Below are 24,332 nucleotides of genomic sequence, written 5' to 3' on the forward strand. Positions count from 1 at the left end.
GTTTGCTCAAGCCTTAACTCTTTAAAAGTGTGTCTCCTTTATTCAATACGTACTGATAAGATACTGGTCATGGGGATACAAAGATGAATAAGAGCCTGTGCAGGGCAGATAGCAATTTATTGCAGTGTGCAGATTTGCTACTGAATAGAACACGCTGCGCTTAAAATCTGCAGCAGATGGGTGCGCAAGACCCTCAGGCTGTGTTGAAGAGAGGGCAAGGCAGTGTACAAACCAGTGGTGAATAGTTGTAACATTTCTTAAGAAGAGAAGAATGTACATTTTAATTTAATATTTGGTGGTTGAGGAAAAGATACAACCCATCGCCTCTTATCTATTGATTACTCACGTTTCTCACTTACATGGTGGTGGGCACAGTTTGCTTACTTTCAGCATGTAAATTCAGAGGAAATATCGCCTAACTCTGCACCGAAGAGTAGAAGGAATTTAGAAATGACTGATATAGCTAACATCTGATGACATAAAAAAATCACACTAACGGGCACTCTTTCTTAGACAACAAAACAGTGAGACGTCAACTGGAATAACCACAACGTCGTCAACACAGTGGCGTCACGCGTATAAGCGAAGGCGGTTAAAGTGTTAAGGCCTGCCCAGACCTCCATGCTGCAGTAGGCAGCGCAAAACCTGTGCAAATTTTCAGGGAGTGCCGCCGATCGCTGCCAGCCACAGGAGATGCGGCGTCCGGGGACCGTGTGCCGTTAAGAACGCCTGTAGGATTGCACTCGCGTCATGCCCGGGAGCGGAAGCACAAACCTACGCGTCCGAGCCCTCCCTTGAGGCCCCGCCCACTCCTTGCCCTAGAGCTTGCTGGGGGCCCTGGAGGGGGAGGGGCCAAGGGCAAGGAGGAGAGAATGCGCATGCGCAACTGGAACTCAGTCATTTAGCCAACTATCAATCTCGCGAGTGTTGAAAGTCGGTGGCGTAGGTAGTAGACCTGGATGCAGGCGAGATAGATGATATCTACCACAGGAAGAAGAGGAGGCGGCCAAGTCACTGCGCGCTCCCGGTCCCTCTTTCGCTTTCCTTTCCTTCTCCCTCAACCCTCCGCCCTACAGTAAATCAGCCCGCCTTCCTGACCTCAGTGACCCGGGTGACCCCGCCCACTCTCGTCGACGTGATTCCCGCCGTGAGGTAAAGCGCTGGTGGAACCCCGAGCCCGGCGGAAGAGGACGACGAGAGGGGGAGGCTGCTGGGCCTGGCTAGGGCTCGTCGCGGAGGCGCGGCGAAGGGGGCGTTCGGGTGGTCCTCCCGCTCCTCCACCAGCTCATTGCGACGTAGCCTCCCAGGCCTAGGCCTCCTCCTCATCTCTGCCGGGCCCGGCCTCTGGCAGCAGCGGGTGACGCAGAAGGAACATCATGTCGTCCGCGGCCGACCCTCCGCCACCCCCGCCTCCCGAGAGCGCGCCTTCCAAGCCCGCAGCCTCGGCCGCCGGCAGCGGGAACAACAACAGCAACAAAGGCGGCCCCGAGGGCGTCGCAGCCCAGGCGGCTGCCTCTGCGGCCAGCGCCGGCGCCGCGGACTCTGAGATGGAGGTGAGAGCGGCTCGTGGCGTGGGGAGACGGCGGGATGGGGAGGAGGAACTGGTTCCCTCGCCTCTGTGTTAGTGATGAGACGCAGAGCCGAACTTCACCCCTGTGCACCCAGACTCGGCCTCGGACCCTGTGGATCCGAAATGATGCTCTCACCCTTGCGCCCTGCGCCTAGCCTATCCCAGCCGACTCAGATGGATCTCTGGCACTTCACATTTACATTATTTGTCTCTTCGGCGAACCTTGCCAAACCCTCGAACGCTCTTGTTAGACACATGTTCTTGATTACTGAGGCCGAGTGGGATCTACCTTTTTTTTTTTAAGCTAGACTCCCATAATTCCCTCGCCCATCTCTGAATCTCGATTTTAGTTTCCACTAAACTTGGGGGGAGGGCGAGGGAGATTTCCCCTTAGGAAAGAGGGTAGATGGGCGCGGTGGGGAAGGCATTTAAAAGGGGCGCCTCTGAGGACTTGGGCCTCCTTTTCTTCATCCCGGTCCTTGCGGGGGAGGTATCTGTTCCGGGCAGAAACAATGGCGAGAGCTGGATAGCCGAGGGCGCAGTGGGGATAAGCGGGGCGCAGCTGCTCCCTTGGAGGGAGAGGAGGCTCCTCCCAGGCACTGTTCCATGGGGAGGGAACTGACCAAGGCGGCAGCAGCTGTCTTGAACCCCCATCTCATTTGGGGAGGAGTGATGGATGGATGGATGGATGAATGAGTTAGTGAGTCAGGGGCTTTCAGACCAGCGCAATTCCTCTTTGGGGGCCTTGGCCTTTTTTTTTGAAAATTGGTACCTTTCGCTGCCGAGCCTGTCTTCTGGGCTGGGGCTGGCCGGCCAGGGGATGGTGACAGTACTGTGGGGGTGGAAAGATTGGGGAACTGCCAGGCGGGTCTCTTGGGTGTGCTCCAAGGCTTTGCGATGTCTGGGAACAAAGTGATTGCTTGCTCCTTCCAAATTTTATTCTTGGCCTTCAGTCTGTTTTGAGATATTTTATAGTTGCAGCCCAAAGATTTCTGGGAGTTTTCCATCCTTGGACAGATTGAGCGAAGGTAATACTGTTCTAAAAACGAACGTTGGTGCAGGATTAATAAGGAATTGGTAGCGCAGTTTACCGTTGAAGCATTTGGCGCAGTAGTTTTATTTGGGCAACAGCGGTCTAATCTAGGGTGAAGTAACATGTTACTAGTTTTTGAAAGAACTTTTAGGTGACGGTGGGTTTTGGTGGATTAGGACATCTGGTGTTCTGTAGTTTTCAGTGACGAGATTTGTTTCAAATTCATATCTGGTGTTGCCTGTTTTCTCTTTCTTCAGGTTTTAAATGGTTCTTTTGCATTCCCAGGGTTAACTTGGATTCCTGCTTCGTGGTTTAAGGGGGTTTGAAGTTTGACACTAAAAGCAATTGTATGTAAATACGCAGTTCTCTGCAAATTGCTGTCCTTAGTTGTCCTCAGCTTCTCAAAAGGGGCTGTCATTCAACTGTTGGAATAACAACCAAAGTCTCACAAGAGGTGTTACGGAAACATCAGAAAGCAGAATAATTTAAAGCCTAAACTAAATATTTTGGCTTTCAGTTGCTATTTTTAAGTTAAAGTGGAATTAAAGTTTAACTATGAATATTAATGTTACAACAAGTACCAAATGATGTCAGTGGTATTTTTATTTGCCGGATGGGGAAATTGAGTCTTCTGGTAAGTAGAACCCACATCTGGCTCTGAAGCTGACCCTTTCCCCGAATATCTTGCCCTTTCATATTCTTACAAAAAAGGTGTTTGACGATTTCATTTATTGAAGAATGACTTAGTTATTTTTACCTTCTTAGAATAGGAACATCAGTAATTTTATCAATCTTTTTACTGACTAGTTTTAGTTTTTATTTTTTCCTTCACATTATACTGTGATTTTTCTTTTCTTGGTCTTTTAATTTGGGTTTTTCCAAAATCATTTATTTTCTGACAGAGCCCACTTTCCTAGAAATATTAGCTAGCTTTCCTATGTATTAGGTTAATTTTTTCTTTTTGCTTGGTACTGATAGGTCACGGAAGCAGTCTCATTTTTTGTTTATTATTGTGATCTTTTTGGCAATGTGGATGGGGCCTGTCTTTGTTCATCCTCATTTCTCAGTATTGACTCGACTGATAGGTAGGTACACTGTATACCAATAACTATATGACCTCAAGAGTCCTAAATCCAAACCTTTTTTTTTTTTTTTTTAATTAAAACTGTGAAAGAAATAATGACTGCTGTTGGAAAGCACATCTTATTTTTTTAGGATGTATTTGACCTTCCATGGTATCCCATTACCATTTGGTGAAGTAGGCTAGGTTGGTGGCTTTGTCATTTTTACTTGTGGAGACCAGAGATTTGTGATGAGCTTAAGGTTACACAGGTTCCTACAGGTCTTAGCAATGAAGTTAGACTTGAATTTGGGTCAGTTGACCTCTTAATTTTAGTGCTATACCAGCCCCATCCCCCCAACTTCTTAATCACAGGTAGCTTTATTACAGTATGTATTGACACACACAGATTAGTACATCATTAATGAAAACTAGACTTTCACCAGCTCTTCTTATGTTCTTTTAATGGATGAGTGAAACTTTGCAGTGTAGTTGTTGCTGTTATTTTGTTGTTTGTGGCGTTTTGAATGTCAGGGTGAATAAATTTGCAAAAATAGCACATTTATTACCAGTTAAGGAATCAGATTGTACTTAAAGGGTATTCACTTTAGGCTGCATGATGAAATTTTTTAATTTTCCAGAAGATGGGAATCACCGTGACTAATGCGGCTTTCCAGGTGTATATTTGTGTAGCAGTACAGTAGATACTGCAATTTTATGATTAAAAGGGAACGTATTTTCTCCACATTTTATACTGTTGAATTTAGCTTCATAATTTTTGATTAGAAAATGAAACATTTGCTGAAAGTAATTTTGTTCTGGGATGATGGAGATAATAATCTTGTGTTTCAGTCTTGGCAGTAGCCATGCAGTTTACATATTTGGATTAAATAAGTTGTTATCATCATGGTATTTTTCATCAAGGTTTCCTATCAGGTAGGATGACAGCCATTTAAGTATCTGGGAAATTTGGGACAGGAGTGTATTACTTTGAATGTGTTTTGGGCAGAAATCAGTCTAATAATGGTGTGTTGAGTATTCTTGAAGAACAATCCATGATTTTTCCCTCCTACCAGGAAGTATTTGATGATGCGTCTCCTGGAAAGCAAAAAGAAATCCAAGAACCAGATCCTACCTATGAAGAAAAAATGGTATGTTCTAGGCATATGAAGAGTTTTATATAAGCTTTTATTAGGTGATTAAGTGTACCAAAATTGAAGCACAGATACCCAATTTAAATACGTATAATGTGGAGTACTATAACTTTTGTACCTTACTTGACTTGCTTGACTGTGTAAACCAAATATAGAAGTATGGCATGAATTCACATATTATGTAAATATGTGGGTTATGCTAACACCCCTTATGTTTTAAGATTTAGCATTGGGAGTGAGGTGAGTTAAAGACCGGAGAAGTAATTATTCAAGGTAATGTTTATTCTGCATGTGTCTGGCATTGTACTCTACTGGTTATAAAGCAAATAATACATGCTCCTTGCCTACAGCCTTCTTATAATATGGATGGGATCTTTACAAAAGAGAATATGAATGTTATACTTGAAAAATACCCAGCTCATGTTTCATATCCTCTTAGGAAACTTTATTTTACCCTGAGTTAACCAGTACCTACAAATAGCTTTAAATTTAAATTTAGATTCAATAATAATGACTAATAGTGAATGATTATTATGTAGCAGGCCCTGTTCTAAGTGCTTTGTATGGATTAAACTCATTTAATTGTTTTGAAGTCTTAAAAAGTTAAAATAGCAGGTGTCATAATAACACCACTACACAACACAGTATGCTTCTTAAGAGTGGGGACAGTGTCTTCATCTTTCTGTCTTCAACACCCAGAACAATATCTGGCACATAGTACATTTTAACAAATCTTACTTTCCCCTTGTTCTTTGACTTTCTCTTCAATATCAATAAATGTTTATGAATCTCTTAAATAGCTTCAAAATCCTAAAAGTATGCACATGTGTATATGTATACACACATATAGTGTGCATAATACATATTGCAATATGTAAAGTAGAAATGATGTATTATTCTATATGATTTCTATTACATTTATATATGTGTATATCTGTAACTGTCCTGCTGCCTTTCTTTGCTGTCAAACTTAATTGAAGGAAAAGATATAATTTCCAGCTCTACTTTTCCCATTCGTTCCTTTAACGCTTCACAACTTAGATTCTGTCATTAACACTGTACTAGTGATTCTAATGGCCAGTTCTTTGACTTAATTGTAGTTTGATTTTCCTTGCTGTCACTTGTGTTTGACACCATTGACCACTCCACAGAATTTTTTCTTGCCTTGAGAGACCTTTTTTTCCTTGATGATATCCTATTTACTTGACTAATTCCTTTGTCCTTCTCATTACATTCTGAACATTTGTTCTTGGACAGTTTGATCCTTGTCACTGGTTTTCATCTGCCATCTCTAAGTGAATACTTCAGATGCTTCCAACCATTGCATTTTCATTTGTTTGTTGGACGTTTAAGTCCCTTTGGTACCTCTTATTTAGGAGTATCCAAAATTGAATTCCTTATCTCTACCCCACACTTACACTTAGGATTATCTCAATGAATGAAACTTTCTCTTAATAAATACTCAAGCTGTTACAGTACCTCATAGTTTTAATAGTCTTGGCAAATTTAACTTCATAAATATTTCTCTTATCTTTTCCTCATCACCCTAGTTCAGTATTCTTCTGTTGCATGAATAATTGTGTTGGCATCTTTATTTGGCTCCTTTCTGATGCTCTGGCTTCTTCCACATCTCTTTGTGTTTTTGCAAAGTATATTTACAACACAAATCTGATTATATAATGGAGGTTTTCATGGTTCTTTACAATGCTTCTTGTCTTCACGGTTCCCTTTATTGTAAATTTTTTCTCACTTCCTACAGATTTTTTAGTCTCCTAGTTTAATTTCCTTTTTCAACATCATGATCTTGAGAAGCAGTTTTCTTCCAAGCAACTTCTTTATCATCTGCTAGATCCTATTCATAGGTAAGTCTTGATACCCACTCTTCATTCTTGAACCCAAGATGCTGAGTACTACTTGAGAAAACTAAAATAATAGTGCTGACTGGTACCGGAATAAGTTTATGGTTTTTACTGTCTTTGGCTTTCAACAATCCCATTTAGCCATTTTAAAACTTTGCCACTCTGATTAAGTGTTCTACTCCTTTTCTGCCACACCCTCATTTTCAGTCTTCCTCCACAAAGAATTGCAGGCCCATCATCAATTTACTTCCTCTCTGTTTCCAAGCATGTATGGCTTCTACTGTCGTGGTCATTTCCTTCTGTCTCAGAGAAAGAAGCTTTTTCCAAGGCTATTGATTTTAATCTTCCATTTGATTTTATGCTTCATTCCTTTTAGGTTCCTAATCTTATTCTATTGTTTCTGATTTTTAGGAAGCGATTTTTCTCCTTAAACCTTTTTTTTTAATTGAGGTGTAGTTGATTTACAGTGTTGTGCCAGTCTGTGCTGTACAGCAGAGTGACTCAGTTTTACACGTATATGCATTCTTTTTTTAATATTCTTTTCCATTATGGTTTATCCCAGGAGATTGGATGTAGTTCTGTGTGCTAAGAGTAGGACCTTATTGTTTATCCATTCTAAACGTACTAGTTTGCATCTACCAACCCCAAATTCCCAGTCCATCCCTCTTCCTCCCCTCCCCCCCATTGGCAACCACAAGTCTGATCTCTATGTCTGTGAATCTGTTTTTATTTTGTAGATAGGTTCATTTTCCTTACCCCTCTTTTAAGATCTCAAGTCATTTTTATCTTAACCTTCTCATTTTTTCAAGCAGCAAGGTCTTTGCTTGATTCCCCTCAAACCTTTGCCACAGTTCTACTGAAAGCTTATTCTGTGTGTTCTGAACTTGGTTTTTTGCAACTAGTTTGTAACCGAGAGAGAATTTTGGAAATTATGGAATCTTTTGTAAGGCCCTGGTGAAACTTATATTAATTCTTTAAGACAGTAGTTCTCAAACTTGACCTTGTAGAAGATAACAGAGAACAGAGATCTTGGATATTTTTGGTCTGATGGATCATGAACCACACTTTGAAAAAATACCACCTTAAGACATCTAGAGCCATTAAAGGTTTTTGAGCATTAGAGAGGTGTGATAAGGTCTAAGAATTGGGGGGACCCCCTCCCTTCTCTGTTGAAACATTACCTCTGTTCGGATTTTCCTGATCTTCCTGGTTAAAATTTCAGTGCTACTTGCACTTGCCATCACTCTGCTTTATTTTTACTTCTGAGTATTCATCATTTTCTGACAATCTTACATAATTTACCTATTATGTTCTGTTTTCAATATTGGATTATAATGAAAACTTCCTAAAGAAACAAAACACCTTTTCTGGTAGACACACAGAAGTATTTTTTGAATTGAATAGGTATTTATGAAGAAAATGTTGATTTGAAAATGTTTTTAAAGAAGTGAAGAATACATATTCAGTGATTTGAATACTGTAGAGTACTTTTACTTTAAAATATCTAGACTCTGACCTATCTGAATTTATTTCCAGAGCTTATTTATCTTGATCCAAACATAGCAACAATAATAGTCTTTTTTAAGTAGCAGCATCTTTCTCATTGCATGTCTTGGCTTTTCTTTTATTATACATGTATTAGGAAATGAAATTGTGCAAAATACATATATGTATATGGATCTCAGTTCAGTACTTTAAAACAGTTTTTTAGTCTTCAGAAACAAACAACTGAAGCTTGTCATCTATAGGACATTACTAAGGAGAAACATGTTGACCTGTTGTTAGTTGTATGGATTGGGCTACATTTGTGGTCCAGTGAAACAGTCACCCTGTGCCTTCCTGATAGCAAATTGGGCTTCAGTTTTACCTTGGTATGATTTAAAAAAATTATGTTTTCCTTTAAAAAATACATAGTTTTTACAACATTACGATGTTTGAGTATCTCTGGTGTTTGCTAGGTAAAATATTGTTTTGGAATTCATTCTAAAATTGACATTTTAAGCATTTATAGGTAGAGATGTTGAGCTGAGTAACTGGTTTCTCTGTTTATTGAACTCTTGTCTTCTTGTTTCTCCTTTTTTTAACCAAACTGTTAGAGTGTCTGTAAAAAGTCTGTTGTCTTAAAGGCTCTAGATTTCCCTTGTTTATTTATTTTTATTTTTTTAAAATTTTATGCAGTGTTTCACAGAACTAACCCCCGAGGGTTTTTTTTTTTTTAAATAATTCTACAGCATTTCTATTGATTGATTGATTGATTGATAGGCTGTGTTGGGTCTTCGTTTCTGTGCGAGGGCTTTCTCTAGTTGCGACGAGCGGGGGCCACTCTTCATCGCGGTGCTCAGGCCTCTCAGTGTCGCGGCCTCTCTTGTTGAGGAGCACAGGCTCCAGACGCGCAGGCTCAGCACTTGTGGCTCACGGGCCTAGCTGCTCTGCGGCATGTGGGATCTTCCCAGACCAGGGCTCGAACCCGTGTCCCCTGCACCGGCAGGCAGACTCTCAACTGCTGTGCCACCAGGGAAGCCCCACCCTTGTTTATTTTTATAAAAACTTGATTTCAAGATCTTAAATGTTTTTTGGTTTAAATTCTTCCATTCTCTTTGTGTGATAATAGGGAACATTCAAAGCAGTAGATCTTAGATATGAAAATAAGAAATGGTATTAAGAACTGCATTGGGTTAATGAGTATTTCATGAACTTAATAGATGTTTTTCAAGCCTGATAGCCTTTTAAAATTTAAAACAGCCTAACTGATGAATGACCAATGCATTTTTCCCCCTTCTGAATAAATACACTTGTATTGCATAATGTCTTTTGATTTTTTATTTGATATTTTTTCGTCAACTGTATTGAAGTATAATTGACACACAATAGTTTTATATTTGTAATTCAGTGAGTTTTGGCAAACACATGCGGTCATTTAACCACCTTACAGTCATGATGTAGAACAGTTCTGTGATCCCCAAAACTTTTGCTCCTGCCCTCATCCCCTTGCCACTTCAGATCTGCTTTCTACGAAATCACTACTTAGAATTTCATATAAGTTGGATCGTATAGTATGTAGTCTTTTATGTTTGGTTTCTGTCATTTAGTATAATGCTTTTGAAACTCATCTGTGTTGTTACCCATAGCAGTAGTTTGTTCCTTTTAATTTCTGAGATTGTTGTGTGGAGGCATGTTGAAACCTTGATTTCTGAAGTTGTATTAATATTCTGATAAAATGTGTTTTAAAATTTTTTGCAGCAAACTGACCGGGCAAATAGATTTGAGTATTTATTAAAGCAGACAGAGCTGTTTGCACATTTCATTCAGCCTGCTGCTCAGAAGACTCCAACCTCACCTTTGAAGATGAAACCAGGGCGCCCACGAATAAAAAAGGATGAGAAACAGAACTTGCTGTCAGTTGGCGAGTGAGTAATATTTGATACTTAATAGTTGAAGCAAACTTATTTTTGATAGTCTTCATTAGGAGCATAAAATCACTTTATTAAAAAAAATTGTTTTGGTGCTGTTATTTATTTGGCCTGATTGGCTTGGCAGGATATAGCCATACATGTATAAATAAATAAAAATTTGCATAATGCTTTATTTTTATAGGGACTGAATAGGGAATTCAGATGTATTCCACTCCTTGGAGTGGAAACAAATGCAGAGGTTAAGCGGCCTATTTAACATCACCTAGAAGGAATTAGAATAATCCAGCTTTGAACTTAGATCTGACTTGCGGTGTGCTCTGGTCTCCTGAACTACATACATGCATTGAGGGTATTGCTGTTATCTGAAGTCTGTGCTTGTGTGTGGATGTTGTGATGATTTATGCCACAGCAGTTTGTTTAAAATTTTTGTTACATACTTAGTTTTCTTTATATAAATTGAAGTGTCAAGGTGTATGATGACACTGTTAGGTGGTGGTTCAATATGTGTAAAGTAATTCTTACATGTTGAATTTATAAATTTTTTTTAGAATTTGTGCTGGTTGGATAACTAAGATGTTCAGTTTGTAATGATAAATTTAGGGCAATCTCAGCTCCCTGGAATGGCTATATGTAATTTCCAAAGTGAAAAATGAAATGTGATCAGTAATTAAAATATGCTAGGTTATCTAAAAGAGGAGAGTACAAACGGTTATCAACACTGTTAAATTTACTACATAGTATACAGAAACATGGAGGTATTAGCTCTATCTCGAGGACATTATCATCAAAAAGCATAGTACCTTAATTTTATTTGGGGTATTCTACTCATCTGATATATCTTTTTTGCTAATCCATTGTTTGTAACCAAAGTGCTTTTGTTTTAATACGTATGAAACTTCATGAGAACTTTGCAATTCAGATGTATTTAAATTTTTCAGACTTGAAGTTTGCAGCTGTTTAAATAGCGTCAGTCTCGTGCTCTGGAAATGCAGACTGCTGTAATGGATATTGTTATGGGGTCATCAGTATGATGGCATGAGAAGAAACACTTCTATTAAGAGCCTGTAAGATAAAGATACCATGTAGTAAATAGATAAAAAATTGTTCAGCTTTGATCTTATTAGTGTTGGTGAAGAAAAGGAGTCTTGGTTAATAGATTTCTTTTCTACCCATCAAACCATCTTAAATGGAAAATTAGCTTAAGTGAAGTAATTAGGGTAATGGTACTGTCCTGTCCTTCAGTAAAAGTAGATATATGCTTTTTTTCCCCTTTCCATCATCCAGTTAACAATCAATGATGCCTCAATTTGAAGTAATAAAGCATATTCCAGCTTTTATCTTCAGTTTTAACAACCATAATAATTATCTTGATAATATATTGTGAAGGAGATTTTATAAAGAAAAAAACGAAGTTAAAATTCTCAGTTTATGGAGAATAACTTGGGGTTGGGGGGGCGGGTAGATCTTTGCACTAGGTTTCATAGGGTTGGAATGCAGAGAAGCACAAGAAATAACACTTTTCACTAAGACCTTCTGATTAGAAGCACATAAAACAAACAAAAACATCCTTGCGTTTTTATTGCCTTGGCCTGTATTTCTGAGGAATATTTCTCTGTCTGGGAAGGCTGATTATCCTCTCCCATCAAGCATGTAGTTTTGGTAGAACTAAGCAGTAAGTTAGATTTAGAGGTCACAAGAGTGGAATAATCTACTGTTTTCTAATTTAAATGAAAATATTTGTTGAAAATATGAAGGTATAATTGGAAACTTGAGAATTGGGGAGTAAATAGTTTTACTTACCTGAGTCCTTTAGAGATTAAGACATCTGGCAATATTATAACTACAGAAAATCAGTTATTAAGAGGAAGTCTCTGATTCTCTTGGGATGTAGAATCTGGGCAAGTGTATTTAAAATGCTTTGAGTAATTCTGATGAATCTAGTTAAGAGTCATTGCTTAAGCCCAAAGTCTCTATTCTGCATATTCTGCAGCTTTTGGTGAAAGCTGTAGTTTTAAAAATGTGACTTCTGGTACTATTTGAGGTCGGGGGGCAAAATACTTAACTTTAAAATGCAAATTATGAGGTTTTTCTGACTGCATATTTCCTTGAAATTAGATTATCACATTTATGTTTATCAGGTTCTGGTTAACCTAAGGTATTACTCTATTTTAAAAACTGTATGTATATCTTAGAAAGCCATGTAAAACATTTCAGGTTTAAATTTACTGATGATTTCTACTGTTTACTTTTTTGTCTTAATTTACATCCCTGTTAAGAAATTATTGTGTAATCTTGGTCAGCCTCTTGACTATTATGTTGAAATAGTAGCTGGTCGTCAAAATTAAAGCCAAAACTCAAATCACTTGATTTTATTTTAAACTTGACAGCTATCGGCACCGAAGAACAGAGCAAGAGGAGGATGAAGAATTATTAACAGAAAGCTCCAAAGCAACCAATGTTTGCACTCGATTTGAAGACTCTCCGTCATGTACGTTACACATATTTAATTACTTGATCTCTGAAACATCCCCTTGTGAGATATCCTTTGGTTAATGTTTTGGATTTTTCTTGGCTGTAATTTATAAATGGAATTTTTAGTGATCTTTTGAAATTTATTGATAATGAAATGAACTTCAGATATTTTTTGGATGGAAGCCATAGTATATTAGTACAATAGTGGTGCTGTATTTCAAAGGGTCATAAAACGCCATTGTGCTTGTTGTGGCCTGAATGTATATGTAAAACTGGGAATGAAGTTTGCCTTATATTTGCCCTAGATAAGAAGACTAATGTGTAAAAAAGGGCACTTCATAAAGACTGTTTTTACTCATCTTCTGATTTTCTATCTGTTTTAAATTTTTTTCCAAAATGTACTTGTTATTAAAGGTTTTCCAAGAGAAAACATGGTTAACAAGGTTTAGGTTTTACCCATATATGATCTTGGTTGTCTGGTGGCACGGTTGTCTTCACTGAAGCCTAGCGTTTTTTCCCTGACCTCCTTTCTCTGTCTCACTTGATGACAAGTTTGTATGATCATAGTGGTTGTAAGCAAAAAAAAATTTATAATAGTCAATATAGGATGTATAGTTTGGATTTGTTATCTTAATAATTAGCAAACTGAACTTCGGGGAAGATAGGATTTGGTTAGAAATTCAGCAGGCTGGTTAAAGCGTGTACCTCCAGATTTTTTTTTTTTTTTTGCTACACAGTACGCAGTTTCCATTTCTTTTCATGAAGCTAGAGGCCAGAACCAGATTTACAAGGAGAAAGGAAATTTGAATGATTTGTTATCTCTTTCTCACATTCCTACATTGTAACTAGTTTTCCCAGCATTGATGAACTTTTCATCTCAAAGCAGTGTTTTTCAAAAGGGATGGAGTACAGAATACATAGTTTTTTTAAAAAGTTGGGTTATTTATGATCCATATACTTAGTAATTATTATGGGGTGGGAAATATGTAATAAACCCTGAAAGAGATACAGTTCCTTTTTGTAGGACCCCTTGGAAAAGTAAAAAAAGTAAATTAAGGAAGGGTAAAGGAAAAACAATCTCTTCTAATTCCTATTTCCCCTTTGTTAGGGCAAAAACAAAGTCCCCAGAGGTCATCAGGGAAGGTGAAAACGTTTGGTTAGAAACACTTGTAGTAACATTGAAAAAGGAAATAGAGAGACCAAAGAGTCTCTAGGACCAGTATATGGGTAACATAGGAACTGAGTGATTGAGGTACTCTGATGCCACCTGTCACGGTTCCTGTACTCGGTTGTCTTCCATATCCGTCATCTCCACTCCAGACCACCGCCACTACCTCCACTGATTTGAAACTTGCAAAATTCCCATTCTTAAGACCTAGTAAAGAAAGTACAGTCAGAATAAACATGTGTAGGCCCAAGTTAAACCTCTGAGTATCAGATGGAGGGGGAGCTTCCCACCTGTTTTTATTGTCTTTAAAATGTGCATGTCGTTTTTCTTTTGTTCTTAGATGTAAAATGGGGTAAACTGAGAGATTATCAGGTCCGAGGATTAAATTGGCTCATTTCTTTGTATGAGAACGGCATCAATGGTATCCTAGCAGATGAAATGGTATGTGTTTGATAGCTTTGTACAAGTCCACATTTTATAATTTAAAACCTTATACATCATTAGATTTATAAAAGTTAAGGCTTGCAGCATATAGTTTATTGATTATACTCTAGAACTGTTAGCAAACTAACCCTCTGTCAAACTGATAAAAGCTCACTTTAGTTGCATAAGTGGGATCTTACATCTGTACTTCAGCTGTGAGGAATTATTATCTATGAAAGTATAATACATTTGAAAATAATACATTTTGAGAAACATGCCTTTGGTTGACTTTTACAATGTAATGATTTGGCCATCTCCCTTCAATTCTACAAAACACAGGTGGTGGGGTCAATTGAATGTCATCGAGAAATATTTTATCCATGATGGTAGCTTGTACAGTTCTGTCCCGTAAAACATTATATCTTGTTTACTATTTACTAGTTATGTAGTGAATGTTTTATGTTTCCCTATAGCTATAGTGCCAAGACAATTGCTTAGAGAAAGTATGGAACCAAAAGAGATAGGTCTCAATTCTAGCTCTGCTAGGTGACCTTGGGAAAGTCACTTAAATATCTGGGCCTTATGGAGATGGTAATAGTACATCCTTCAAAGGCTTGTGAAGGTTAAATGACGTAACACTCATAAACTTGACACATACCAAGTTTTTGCCATTTGTTAGCTGTACACATAGCTTTTCTTCTAAATGTTTCCGTATATGTCGGGAAGGATGAATATGGAAGTCTGTTTTGTTTTTGTATTTCATTGCTTTGTGTTTATTTTTCTTTCAGGGCCTGGGAAAGACTCTTCAAACAATTTCTCTTCTTGGGTACATGAAACACTATAGAAACATTCCTGGTCCTCATATGGTTTTGGTTCCTAAGTCTACATTACACAACTGGATGAGTGAATTCAAGAGATGGGTACCAACACTTAGATCTGTTTGTTTAATAGGAGATAAAGAACAAAGAGTAAGTTTCTCATATTTCATTACATTTTTGATATTAAAAGAATTTGAATTTAGGTTTTGTGGGAGGGGGATAACTAGAGGAGGGATAAAAGGAGAGAAAAAGGGTCCAATAATAAGCTTGGTCTTCACAAATATTAGTAATTTATAAGTGGAATATTTTTTTGATGGTTAAGATTTATACTATGAAAATGGAGTTGTAGACTGTAGAAAGCTATAAGAATATAGTTGTTTTCTCCTGCTTTCTGGGGGTAGTTATAAAATCAAAGGCTGTGTCTCATTCTAGCAGCATTTTCTTTTTTCTTTTTTTTTTTTTTTTTTTTTGCTGTACGCGGGCCTCTCACTGTTGTGGCCTCTCCCGTTGCGGAGCACAGGCTCCGGACGCGCAGGCTCAGCGGCCATGGCTCACGGGCCTAGCGCTCCGCGGCATGTGGGATCTTCCGGGACCAGGGCACGAACCTGTGTCCCCTGCATCGGCAGGCGGACTCTCAACCACTGCGCCACCAGGGAAGCCCCATTTTCTTATTTTTAAAAGAAGTTTTGAGTGTGTGAGGTGGTTAGAAATTTAAGGAGCCAGATTTTTAGATTGATGTATATAATGGTAATAGTCATGGAATAGTAATTTGTAATAGTAAATAATAATGTAAATAGTAACGTGATGAGTCGGTGTGATAACTATCGAAATAAGTTAAAATATTGATAAGTTGGCACATCCTTTTTGGAAGAAGATATGGAAATAATGACACTATTAAGAGTATAAAATTCAGATTAAAAAATATACTCGTACTGCATTGAAGGACTATGTACCTAATTTTGTTTTCCCTTTATTCAGATATCAGTGATGACTAGATTTCTTTTCTCCCTTTTTGTATTCTGTTACAAAATTGCTTATTATGCTTTGAAGCCCAATTGTTTAACCAGTCTTTAGTTTCCTCACCTGTAAAATGAGAAAATTAATAGCAATGTCTTAATAGATCTATAAACATAAAAGGAATGAAAGTGCTTACTGCAAACTAGCCTTTACTCCTTATCTATCTTTATGTCAGAAAACTCTCTATCCTTTTCTAAACCTATGTGCTAAGAATTTCAGCACCTAGTGGAATCGAGGAAAGAAGACATTTTAATAGTTAGTCTGTTGACTTTTGTACCGAAGAATTTTGTCAGTTTGTTTTTACTAAATGGCTCTGACATGATTACTTCATGGTTAATGAAGTTACTTTGAGCTGGTTCTAGCTGCTTGCGTACTATAGATGACTCTTCTTTTTACTCTTTCCACCCCCTTTTACATAGTAGATTACATCCTTGTCATCAGTAAATTTAATGTATAGTTTATTTCTGCATGGTGTAAATTTTTTCTTTTGCTACACAGGCTGCTTTTGTCAGAGACGTTTTATTACCAGGAGAATGGGATGTATGTGTAACATCTTATGAAATGCTTATTAAAGAGAAGTCTGTTTTCAAGAAATTTAATTGGAGGTACTTAGTTATAGATGAAGCTCACAGGATCAAAAATGAAAAATCGAAGGTAATTTGATATTTAGATGTGCAAATCGTTTGTACCTTAGTTTAGAATTCGATCGATGTACAGAATATTCATTCTAATAATGAATTTGTTTCTTTCAGTTGTCAGAAATAGTGAGGGAATTCAAGACTACAAATCGACTATTATTAACTGGAACACCTCTTCAAAACAACCTGCATGAGCTTTGGTCACTTCTTAATTTTTTGTTGCCAGATGTCTTTAATTCAGCTGATGTAAGTATTTCTTATTATTTTCTAGTTGGAATAACGTTTTTTAATACTATACAGTTTTGTAATAGAATTGGCCTGCTTCAGAAATCAAACAAATGGGGCTTCCCTGGTGGTGCAGTGGTTGAGAGTCCACCTGCCGATGCAGGGGACACGGGTTCGTGCCCTGGTCCGGGAAGATCCCACATGCCGCGGAGCGGCTGGGCCCGTGAGCCATAGCCGCTGAGCCTACGTGTCCGGAGCTCCGCAACGGGAGAGGCCACAACAGTAAGAGGCCTGTGTATCACAAAACAAAAAAACAAACAAATGAACTCATAGAAAAAGAGATCAGATTTGTGGTTACCAGAGGCAGAGGGAGGGGGGGAACTGGATGAAGCCAGTCAAAAGGCACAAAGTTTATTGTACTTATTTATCTTCCACTTATAAATAAGTAATAGAGATGTAATGTACAGCGTGATAAACGTAGTTAACACTGCTGTATGTTATACATGAAAGTTGTTGAGAGTAAACAACAACTAAGAGTAATTAATAGTAATAAATCCTAAGAGTTTTTATTACAAGGAAAAATATTTTTTCTGTTTCTTTGATTTTGTACATATATGAGATGATGGATGTTCTGTAAACATTGTGATAATCATTTCATGATGTGTGTAAGTCAAATCATTGTGCTGTACACCTTAAACTTATCCAGAGCTGTGTGTCAGTTTATCTCAATAAAACCAGAAGAATAAAAAAAAAGAATTGGCCTACCTTTCAGTCTACTTGAGATAATCATTACTTTTTCACGCCTTTAGGTAGTTAGCCTCGTGTAACCTACTAAGTTTTGTATGCATTCTGAGAATTTACTTTTGTGCCTTTTGATTTTAGTCTTATTTTAGAAATCATGGTTTGTTCTCTCTGGAATGTCATAGATTCACATTCTTATTTGGTCATCCTGTTGGCCTGACATTGTTTCAGTGGCTCTAGGTGGACTGCTTATGTTTTTAAGGTAGTGCTCAGGGTGTTCCCCCAAGTGAATTTGCGTACTTCATGTTGCCTGTGTTTTAAGTCCCCAGGATGCCCTCTCCCCAAGATGGCCTTGAAGTTTGGTGAAATATGTCTAACCATTCTTTCTTACGGTCTAGCAAACATAGAACCTAATCCTCACCTTTGATAGATTATTTGCAGTGATGGAAATGGTTAATTAACTATTTGAACTGTTGGTTGTACTTAGGAACATAATGTACATTATGTCGAGAGTCTGTGCTTATTAGTAATTTCATTTTTTTGTTGGACTAGAATTCATTTTTGACCCTTAGTTCACATTGCTGGAGTGTGTGTGGCTTTGAAGAGCTTATTCAAATAAGTTCCAAAAAGGTGTTAATTTTGGTTTGTTGTGTTAAGTAAGGATCATTTTAAGAGTAGAGAAAATTGTGTTCTTGAAAGACATTTAGTCAGTGTCATCAAGCTACTTTACTTCTGCTTTATGTATTTTGATTTTGTTTTTGAGATAATTTTTTTCCTACCACATTGACACTTCCATTTGTTTAATAATCTCTGCTAAAGCTTTGTTTTAGTTAACACAGTGAACTCTAAGATTATGTTTACTAACAAAGCAAATACAGTTGACCCTGAACAATACAAGTTTGAACTGGGTGGGTCCACATTTTTTTTTTTTCAGTAGTAAATACTATAGTTCTGCATGATCCACAGTGGGAGGGCTGACTATAAGTTACATGTGGATTTTCAGCTGCATGGAGTATTGGTGCTCCTAACCTCTGCATTGTTCAAGGGTCAGCTGTATATAATAAGCATGCTAAAGAGATAAAGATAGGGAAACTGTCCTTGTTCAAATCCTACCCAAATACTAATGAAATGCTGATAATCTCAATTTCACTTTTAGTAAGTTTAATGAAAATTGACGTTGCTCTAGAAAGCTTGTGTTTGAGTAGTCTGAATGGTCTTTGAGAACAAACCGTGAAGTGGTTTTAATTTTTAAGGTTTTCTGAAACTGAAGAAGGATATTTTTTCAAGGATATTGATTTTCTAATTCTGTAAAACTTGGTTTCTAACAATTTTCTTTTCACTATGAAACTTGGCATCTGGATGTTTTTGAGAAAAATGTTAAGGAAATTATGATTCTCAAACTAGTTCTAAAATTAATTGCTAACAGTAGCGCATATGAAAAATAAAGAATTGAACTAAATGATTTTTGTGGTTCACAACTCAAACATTAAATTAATTTTAGAAATTATTGTTATATGTTATATAACTAGCATAACAGGGTATTTGTAGTTAATATTATCTCTGATCTTAACGTATTTTTTATTTGTTAATCTAGGACTTTGATTCCTGGTTTGATACAAACAATTGCCTTGGGGATCAAAAGCTAGTTGAGAGGCTTCATATGGTAAGTATTTTGGAGTAGGGTTAGAAAGCATATTTCCAATGGGAAAAATGCTACAGATTTAAATTAGTGGATTATTTTTCTGTTAACAGAAAGCACAGTGGCTTTTGCATCAGATCTGTTTGAATCCTGCCCACTTAACTGCTTAATCTTACGATGGGAGGAGGGGTAATATAGGCAGTTTTAGCCTTAGAACCTAGGGTGGAATACTAACTTTATGAAGGAAAAAAGTAATCCCTTAGGGTTAAAAAAGTACAGTGGGAGAAAGAAGAGTTGCATAAGGACTTAATATAGATAAGTTTTAGAAGCTTAGTTCCATTTACATTCCATAGGAGAATCTAACAGATTTTGTTCTAAAAGGCCAAAGGTCCATCTGTTGTTCTTAAATCCAGTGACTGTGTGTAAGCAGCTGCTAATAGCTCAGTGCGAGAAGAGTTGATATGTTTTTGCCGTGAAGTATGGCTTCGTTTCTTCCTGTGGAGATTCACAAGTGAAAGTTGGTAGGAAGATAGAAATTTCTCTGATAGACCACAAATTGTGATACCCTGGCCTGCAGGGTAAATCATGTAAGCATGACATAGAAGGCCTTTCATGACCTAACTTAGGGTTCCTCAACTTTTGTTGACATTCTGGTGTAAATAATGTTTTGGAGGGCGAGGAAGGGTGGCTTTCTTGTTTGACAGCATCCCCAGGGCTTCTGTGCTCTAGATGCCAGAGTATATGCCCTCATTTGTGATAATGAAAAATGTTTCTAGGCATTATAAACATGTCTTGCAGGGCAACATTGCCCCTCCTCCAAAACGTTAACCTTTCGAGTATTTTCCAACTTCTGTTTCACTTCTTATATCAAGCTTTAATTTGCTAGAGTTGCTGGCTCCATTGTCAGTTTTCTGTAAACATTGTGCTAATCTCAGTCTCTCTGCTTACCTTTTTTGCCACATCTAGTATCCCCTTTCCTGCCCTCTTACTGATAACACCTAGGCCAAGACTCAGTGGTGATGTCACTTTCTCCATGAATACCCAGGCTGAGGCCAGCCTAGAGACTCCTTCTGTATATTCTATCTTTAGTAATCTTGACATTCTAAGTTATAGGACTTTGCACAGGGTACTGAAATGACTTATTTACACATGTTTTCCCTGCTGCATTGCAAACACAAAGGCAGAGTATGTCTTAACATTTGTTCTTGTATCCCTAGCACAATGCCTGGCTCAAAGTGGATATTTGATTAAGGGGAAAAAATTAAAAATTTTATGAATGTTCCGATATTTCTTTCTACATAAATTAATTTTTAAGATACTTTAAAATTCTATGTACTGAAATTTTATTTTGTTAAACATTTGAAGATGATGATCTAGAAACCTTTGTTTCAATTTAGATGGCATTCAAGCATGTAAGCACTTAGATTTATCTGTCTGAAGGACTGTGGAGTATATATGTAGGCTTTGCTTTAATAAATAGATGGGTACATGTAGGTAAAGCATACTAAAATCCACACAACAGAATACCAGTTTTGGCATTTGTTTGTTTGTATGAAGATACTTAACAAATCAGGGGGAAAAGGTCTGGTGGCTACCATTCTGCTCTGTCCTGAAAGTCCCACCATAGCTCCTGTGATCTCATAATGAAAGAGTATATTCACAATCACATGGGTGTACTTAGGAATGAGATAATTCTTGTCGTATGAGTTTTCTATTTTTGCAACACCCCCCAGCACCCCCAAAAACCCGCACCAAAACCTAAATTGTATGTGTTTTAATAATTCCAGAAGTTATGAGTTGGCTGAGAGGGCTCTTTGCTGGTTTTACCTGTACTTATCCAGCTGCATATACCTGGACGGTTCTGGAAGAGGGCCAGTGGGGCTGAAGGTCCTTGCTCATGTGTCTGGCAGTTGGTGCTAGCTTCCGGCTAGGGCCGCACTAGCTTCCTTATGTGATGGCATTAGAGTACTGTTGCTTATTATTTTTCTCACCAATTTTTAATTTGTTTTGTGGTGATTATATTTTTATAAGCTAGTGTAAATAGAACAAAGGACGACACAAATAAAAGGATATCTTTAGTTTTATAGATGTCAACTGCATACAATATTGGTATGTCTCACAAATATAATGTTGTGTAAAAGAAACCAGATATAAATGAGCATGAGTCTTTATAGTTAAAAACAGGCAAAACTAATTTATGATGTTAAAAAGTATGAATATTGCTTACCTTTGGGAAGAAAAAGGGGGATAGTGACTGGTAAGTTTACAGAAGGATTTATGGGATGTTCTGTTTATCTAGGAGATGGTTACATGGGTATGTTTACTTGATTAAAATGCATTAAAATGCATTCACGATTTGTATACTTTGTGTACTTTACATTTGTATACTTTACATTTGTCTACTTCCATAAGAAAATGGTAGTAAATTAAAAAACTGTAACCATGAAGACATCATAATGTAGACCTAGCCATTTCTTAAGTAATGTTAGACAGTCTACATGCAGGTAACTAGTTTGAAATCTGAGAGGCAATGAATGTTGAAAATATCATCTTGAAAATTTACTATTTTTAATACTTTATGACAGTATATATTTTTAAAAAATTTTTGTTGGAGTATAGTTGCTTTACAATGTTGTGTTAGTTTCTGCTGTACAGCAAAGTGAATCAGCCATAGGTATACATACAACCCCTCTTTTTTGGATTTCCGTCCCATTTAACTCACCACAGAGCATTGAGTAGAGTTCCCTGTGCTACACAGCAGGCTCTCACTAGTTATCTGTTTTATACATAGTATCAATAGTGTATATATATCAGTCCCAATCTCCCAGTTCATCTCGCCCTCCCCTTCTCCCTTGGTATCCATACATTTTCTACATCTCTTTCTGCTTTGTAAATAAGATCCTCTATACCAGTTTTTTCAGATTCCACATATATGCGTTAATATAAGATATTAATTTTTCTCTTTCTGACTACATATTGAAAAAATATTAATCTTAACATTACTCTTTAGGAAATCACTAATAATAAGCTATGTATTTGGAAGGAAGAAGTCCTAAGAATAATTTGATGTCCAAGAAGTTACATTTCTTTCTATGTATTTAATAGACACTTTTGAGATCCTGAAATAATACTTATATTACAGATAAGGTCATCTGCATTTCTTTTTGCTCTTTTAAGGTTTTGCGTCCATTCCTCCTTCGTCGAATTAAGGCTGATGTTGAAAAGAGTTTGCCTCCAAAGAAGGAAGTAAAAATCTATGTGGGTCTCAGCAAAATGCAAAGGGAATGGTATGTGTTCTGAGACGTTTTTGAAATCACTCTTGATCCTGTACTAACTTTCATTTGTATTTTATTTTCCTAACTTGTGTTGTCAAGGAATTCTGTTTGCTAGATTGAACTCAGCCTAAAGAGTTTCCCAGTCGTATAATTTGATTAGGACTTGCTAATCAAATTTGTGATGCAAAGCCTTTATTAGATGAAGGAATCAAGTTGGGAGGTTTATGAATTCAAAAATTAAACTTGGCATTTAACAGGGATGCATTTAAAGCCTGCTGCTTGGGTTTCTATAAAAGAAGCTGTGGTGGCACAGATGTGAGACATGTGGTTAATCCGGTGGTTCATAAATACTGGCCTGTGGGCTAGTGTTAGTCCCTGATGAAGTTGGAGATTGTAGAGGTATGAGAAAACTTAAGTGCTTTCTCTTATCGCAGAAAGCTACATTTATTTAATTTAAAAGACTCCGTTCTGAGTTGATGTTTTATTTTAGACAGGATAAAATGTCCTTTTGTGAAATTATGGTGATGACACATGGTAGCTACTTTTACAATACTTGAATAGGACATACTAAAAAAGTTGCAAACCTTGTAAGTTTTTATTATCTTTTTCTTCTTTTCTTTTTTTTTGAATTTTATTTTATTTTTTTATACAGCAGGTTCTTATTAGTCATCAATTTTATACACATCAGTGTATACATGTCAATCCTAATCTCCCAATTCATCACAGCACCACCCCCACCACCCTGCGGCTTTCCCCCTTTGGTGTCCATACGTTTGTTCTCTACATCTGTGTCTCAGTTTCTGCCCTGCAAACCGGTATATCTGTACCATTTTTGTAGGTTCCACACATATGCGTTAATATACGATATTTGTTTTTCCTCTTTCTGCCTAACTTCACTCTGTACGACAGTCTCTAGATTCATCCACATCTCTACAAATGACCCAATTTCATTCCTTTTTATGACTGAGTAATATTCCATTGTATATATGTACCACATCTTCTTTATCCATTCGTCTGGTGCTGGGCATTTAGGTTGCCTTCATGACCTGGCTGTTGTAAATAGTGCTGCAATGAATATTGGGGTGCGTGTGTCCTTTTGAATTATGGTTATCTCTGGGTATACGCCCAGCAGTGGGATTGCTGGGTCATATGGTAATTCTGTTTTGAGTTTTTTAAGGAACCTCTATACTGTTCTCCATAGGGGCTGTATTATTTACATTCCCACCAACAGTGCAAGAGGGTTCCCTTTTCTCCACAACCTCTCCAGCATTTGTTGTTTGTAGATTTTCTGATGATGCCCATTCTAACTGGTGTGAGGTGATACCTCATTTTACTTTTGATTTGCATTTCTCTAACAATTAGTGATGTTGAGCAGCTTTTCATGTGCTTATTGGCCATCTGTATGTCTTCTTTGGAGAAATGTCTATCTAGGCCTTTTGCCCGTTTTTGGATTTGTTTTTTTGATATTGAGCTGCATGAGCTGTTTATGTATTTTGGAGATTAATCCTTTGTCCGTTGCTTCGTTTGCAAATATTTACTCCCATTCTGAGGGTTGTCTTTTTGTCTTGTTTGTAGTTTCCTTTGCTTTGCAAAAGCTTTGAAGTTTCATTAGGTCCCATTCGTTTATTTTTGTTTTTATTTCCATTACTCTAGGAGGTGGGTCAAAAAAGATCTTGTTGTGATTTATGTGAAAGAGTGTTCTTCCTATGTTTTCCTCTAAGAGTTTTATAGTGTCCGATCTTACATTTAGGTCTCTCATCCATTTTGAGTTTATTTTTGTGTATGGTGTTAGGGAGTGTTCTGACTTCATTCTTTTACATGTAGCTT

At 37.4% G+C, this 24,332-nt stretch overlaps 1 protein-coding gene across 1 annotated transcript in view; it reads left to right on the forward strand.

Annotated features, from left to right (window-relative positions):
• Positions 1 to 935: 935 nt before the first annotated feature.
• The window catches only part of SMARCA5 (SNF2 related chromatin remodeling ATPase 5), a 43,690-nt gene continuing 20,293 nt past the window's right edge, over positions 936 to 24,332 (forward strand). Inside the window, exons 1-10 of the mRNA XM_082653238.1 lie at positions 936 to 1,553; positions 4,740 to 4,814; positions 9,917 to 10,083; positions 12,477 to 12,577; positions 14,070 to 14,170; positions 14,941 to 15,120; positions 16,486 to 16,641; positions 16,740 to 16,871; positions 19,186 to 19,254; positions 22,408 to 22,517. Of these exons, the coding sequence (XP_082509364.1) occupies positions 1,377 to 1,553; positions 4,740 to 4,814; positions 9,917 to 10,083; positions 12,477 to 12,577; positions 14,070 to 14,170; positions 14,941 to 15,120; positions 16,486 to 16,641; positions 16,740 to 16,871; positions 19,186 to 19,254; positions 22,408 to 22,517 (1,268 nt within the window). The 5' untranslated portion in view covers positions 936 to 1,376. The remainder of the gene's footprint in view (positions 1,554 to 4,739; positions 4,815 to 9,916; positions 10,084 to 12,476; positions 12,578 to 14,069; positions 14,171 to 14,940; positions 15,121 to 16,485; positions 16,642 to 16,739; positions 16,872 to 19,185; positions 19,255 to 22,407; positions 22,518 to 24,332) is intronic.

The sequence above is a fragment of the Grampus griseus genome (assembly GCF_964374135.1).
Source record: "Grampus griseus genome assembly, chromosome: 4".
Lineage (NCBI taxonomy): Eukaryota > Metazoa > Chordata > Mammalia > Artiodactyla > Delphinidae > Grampus > Grampus griseus.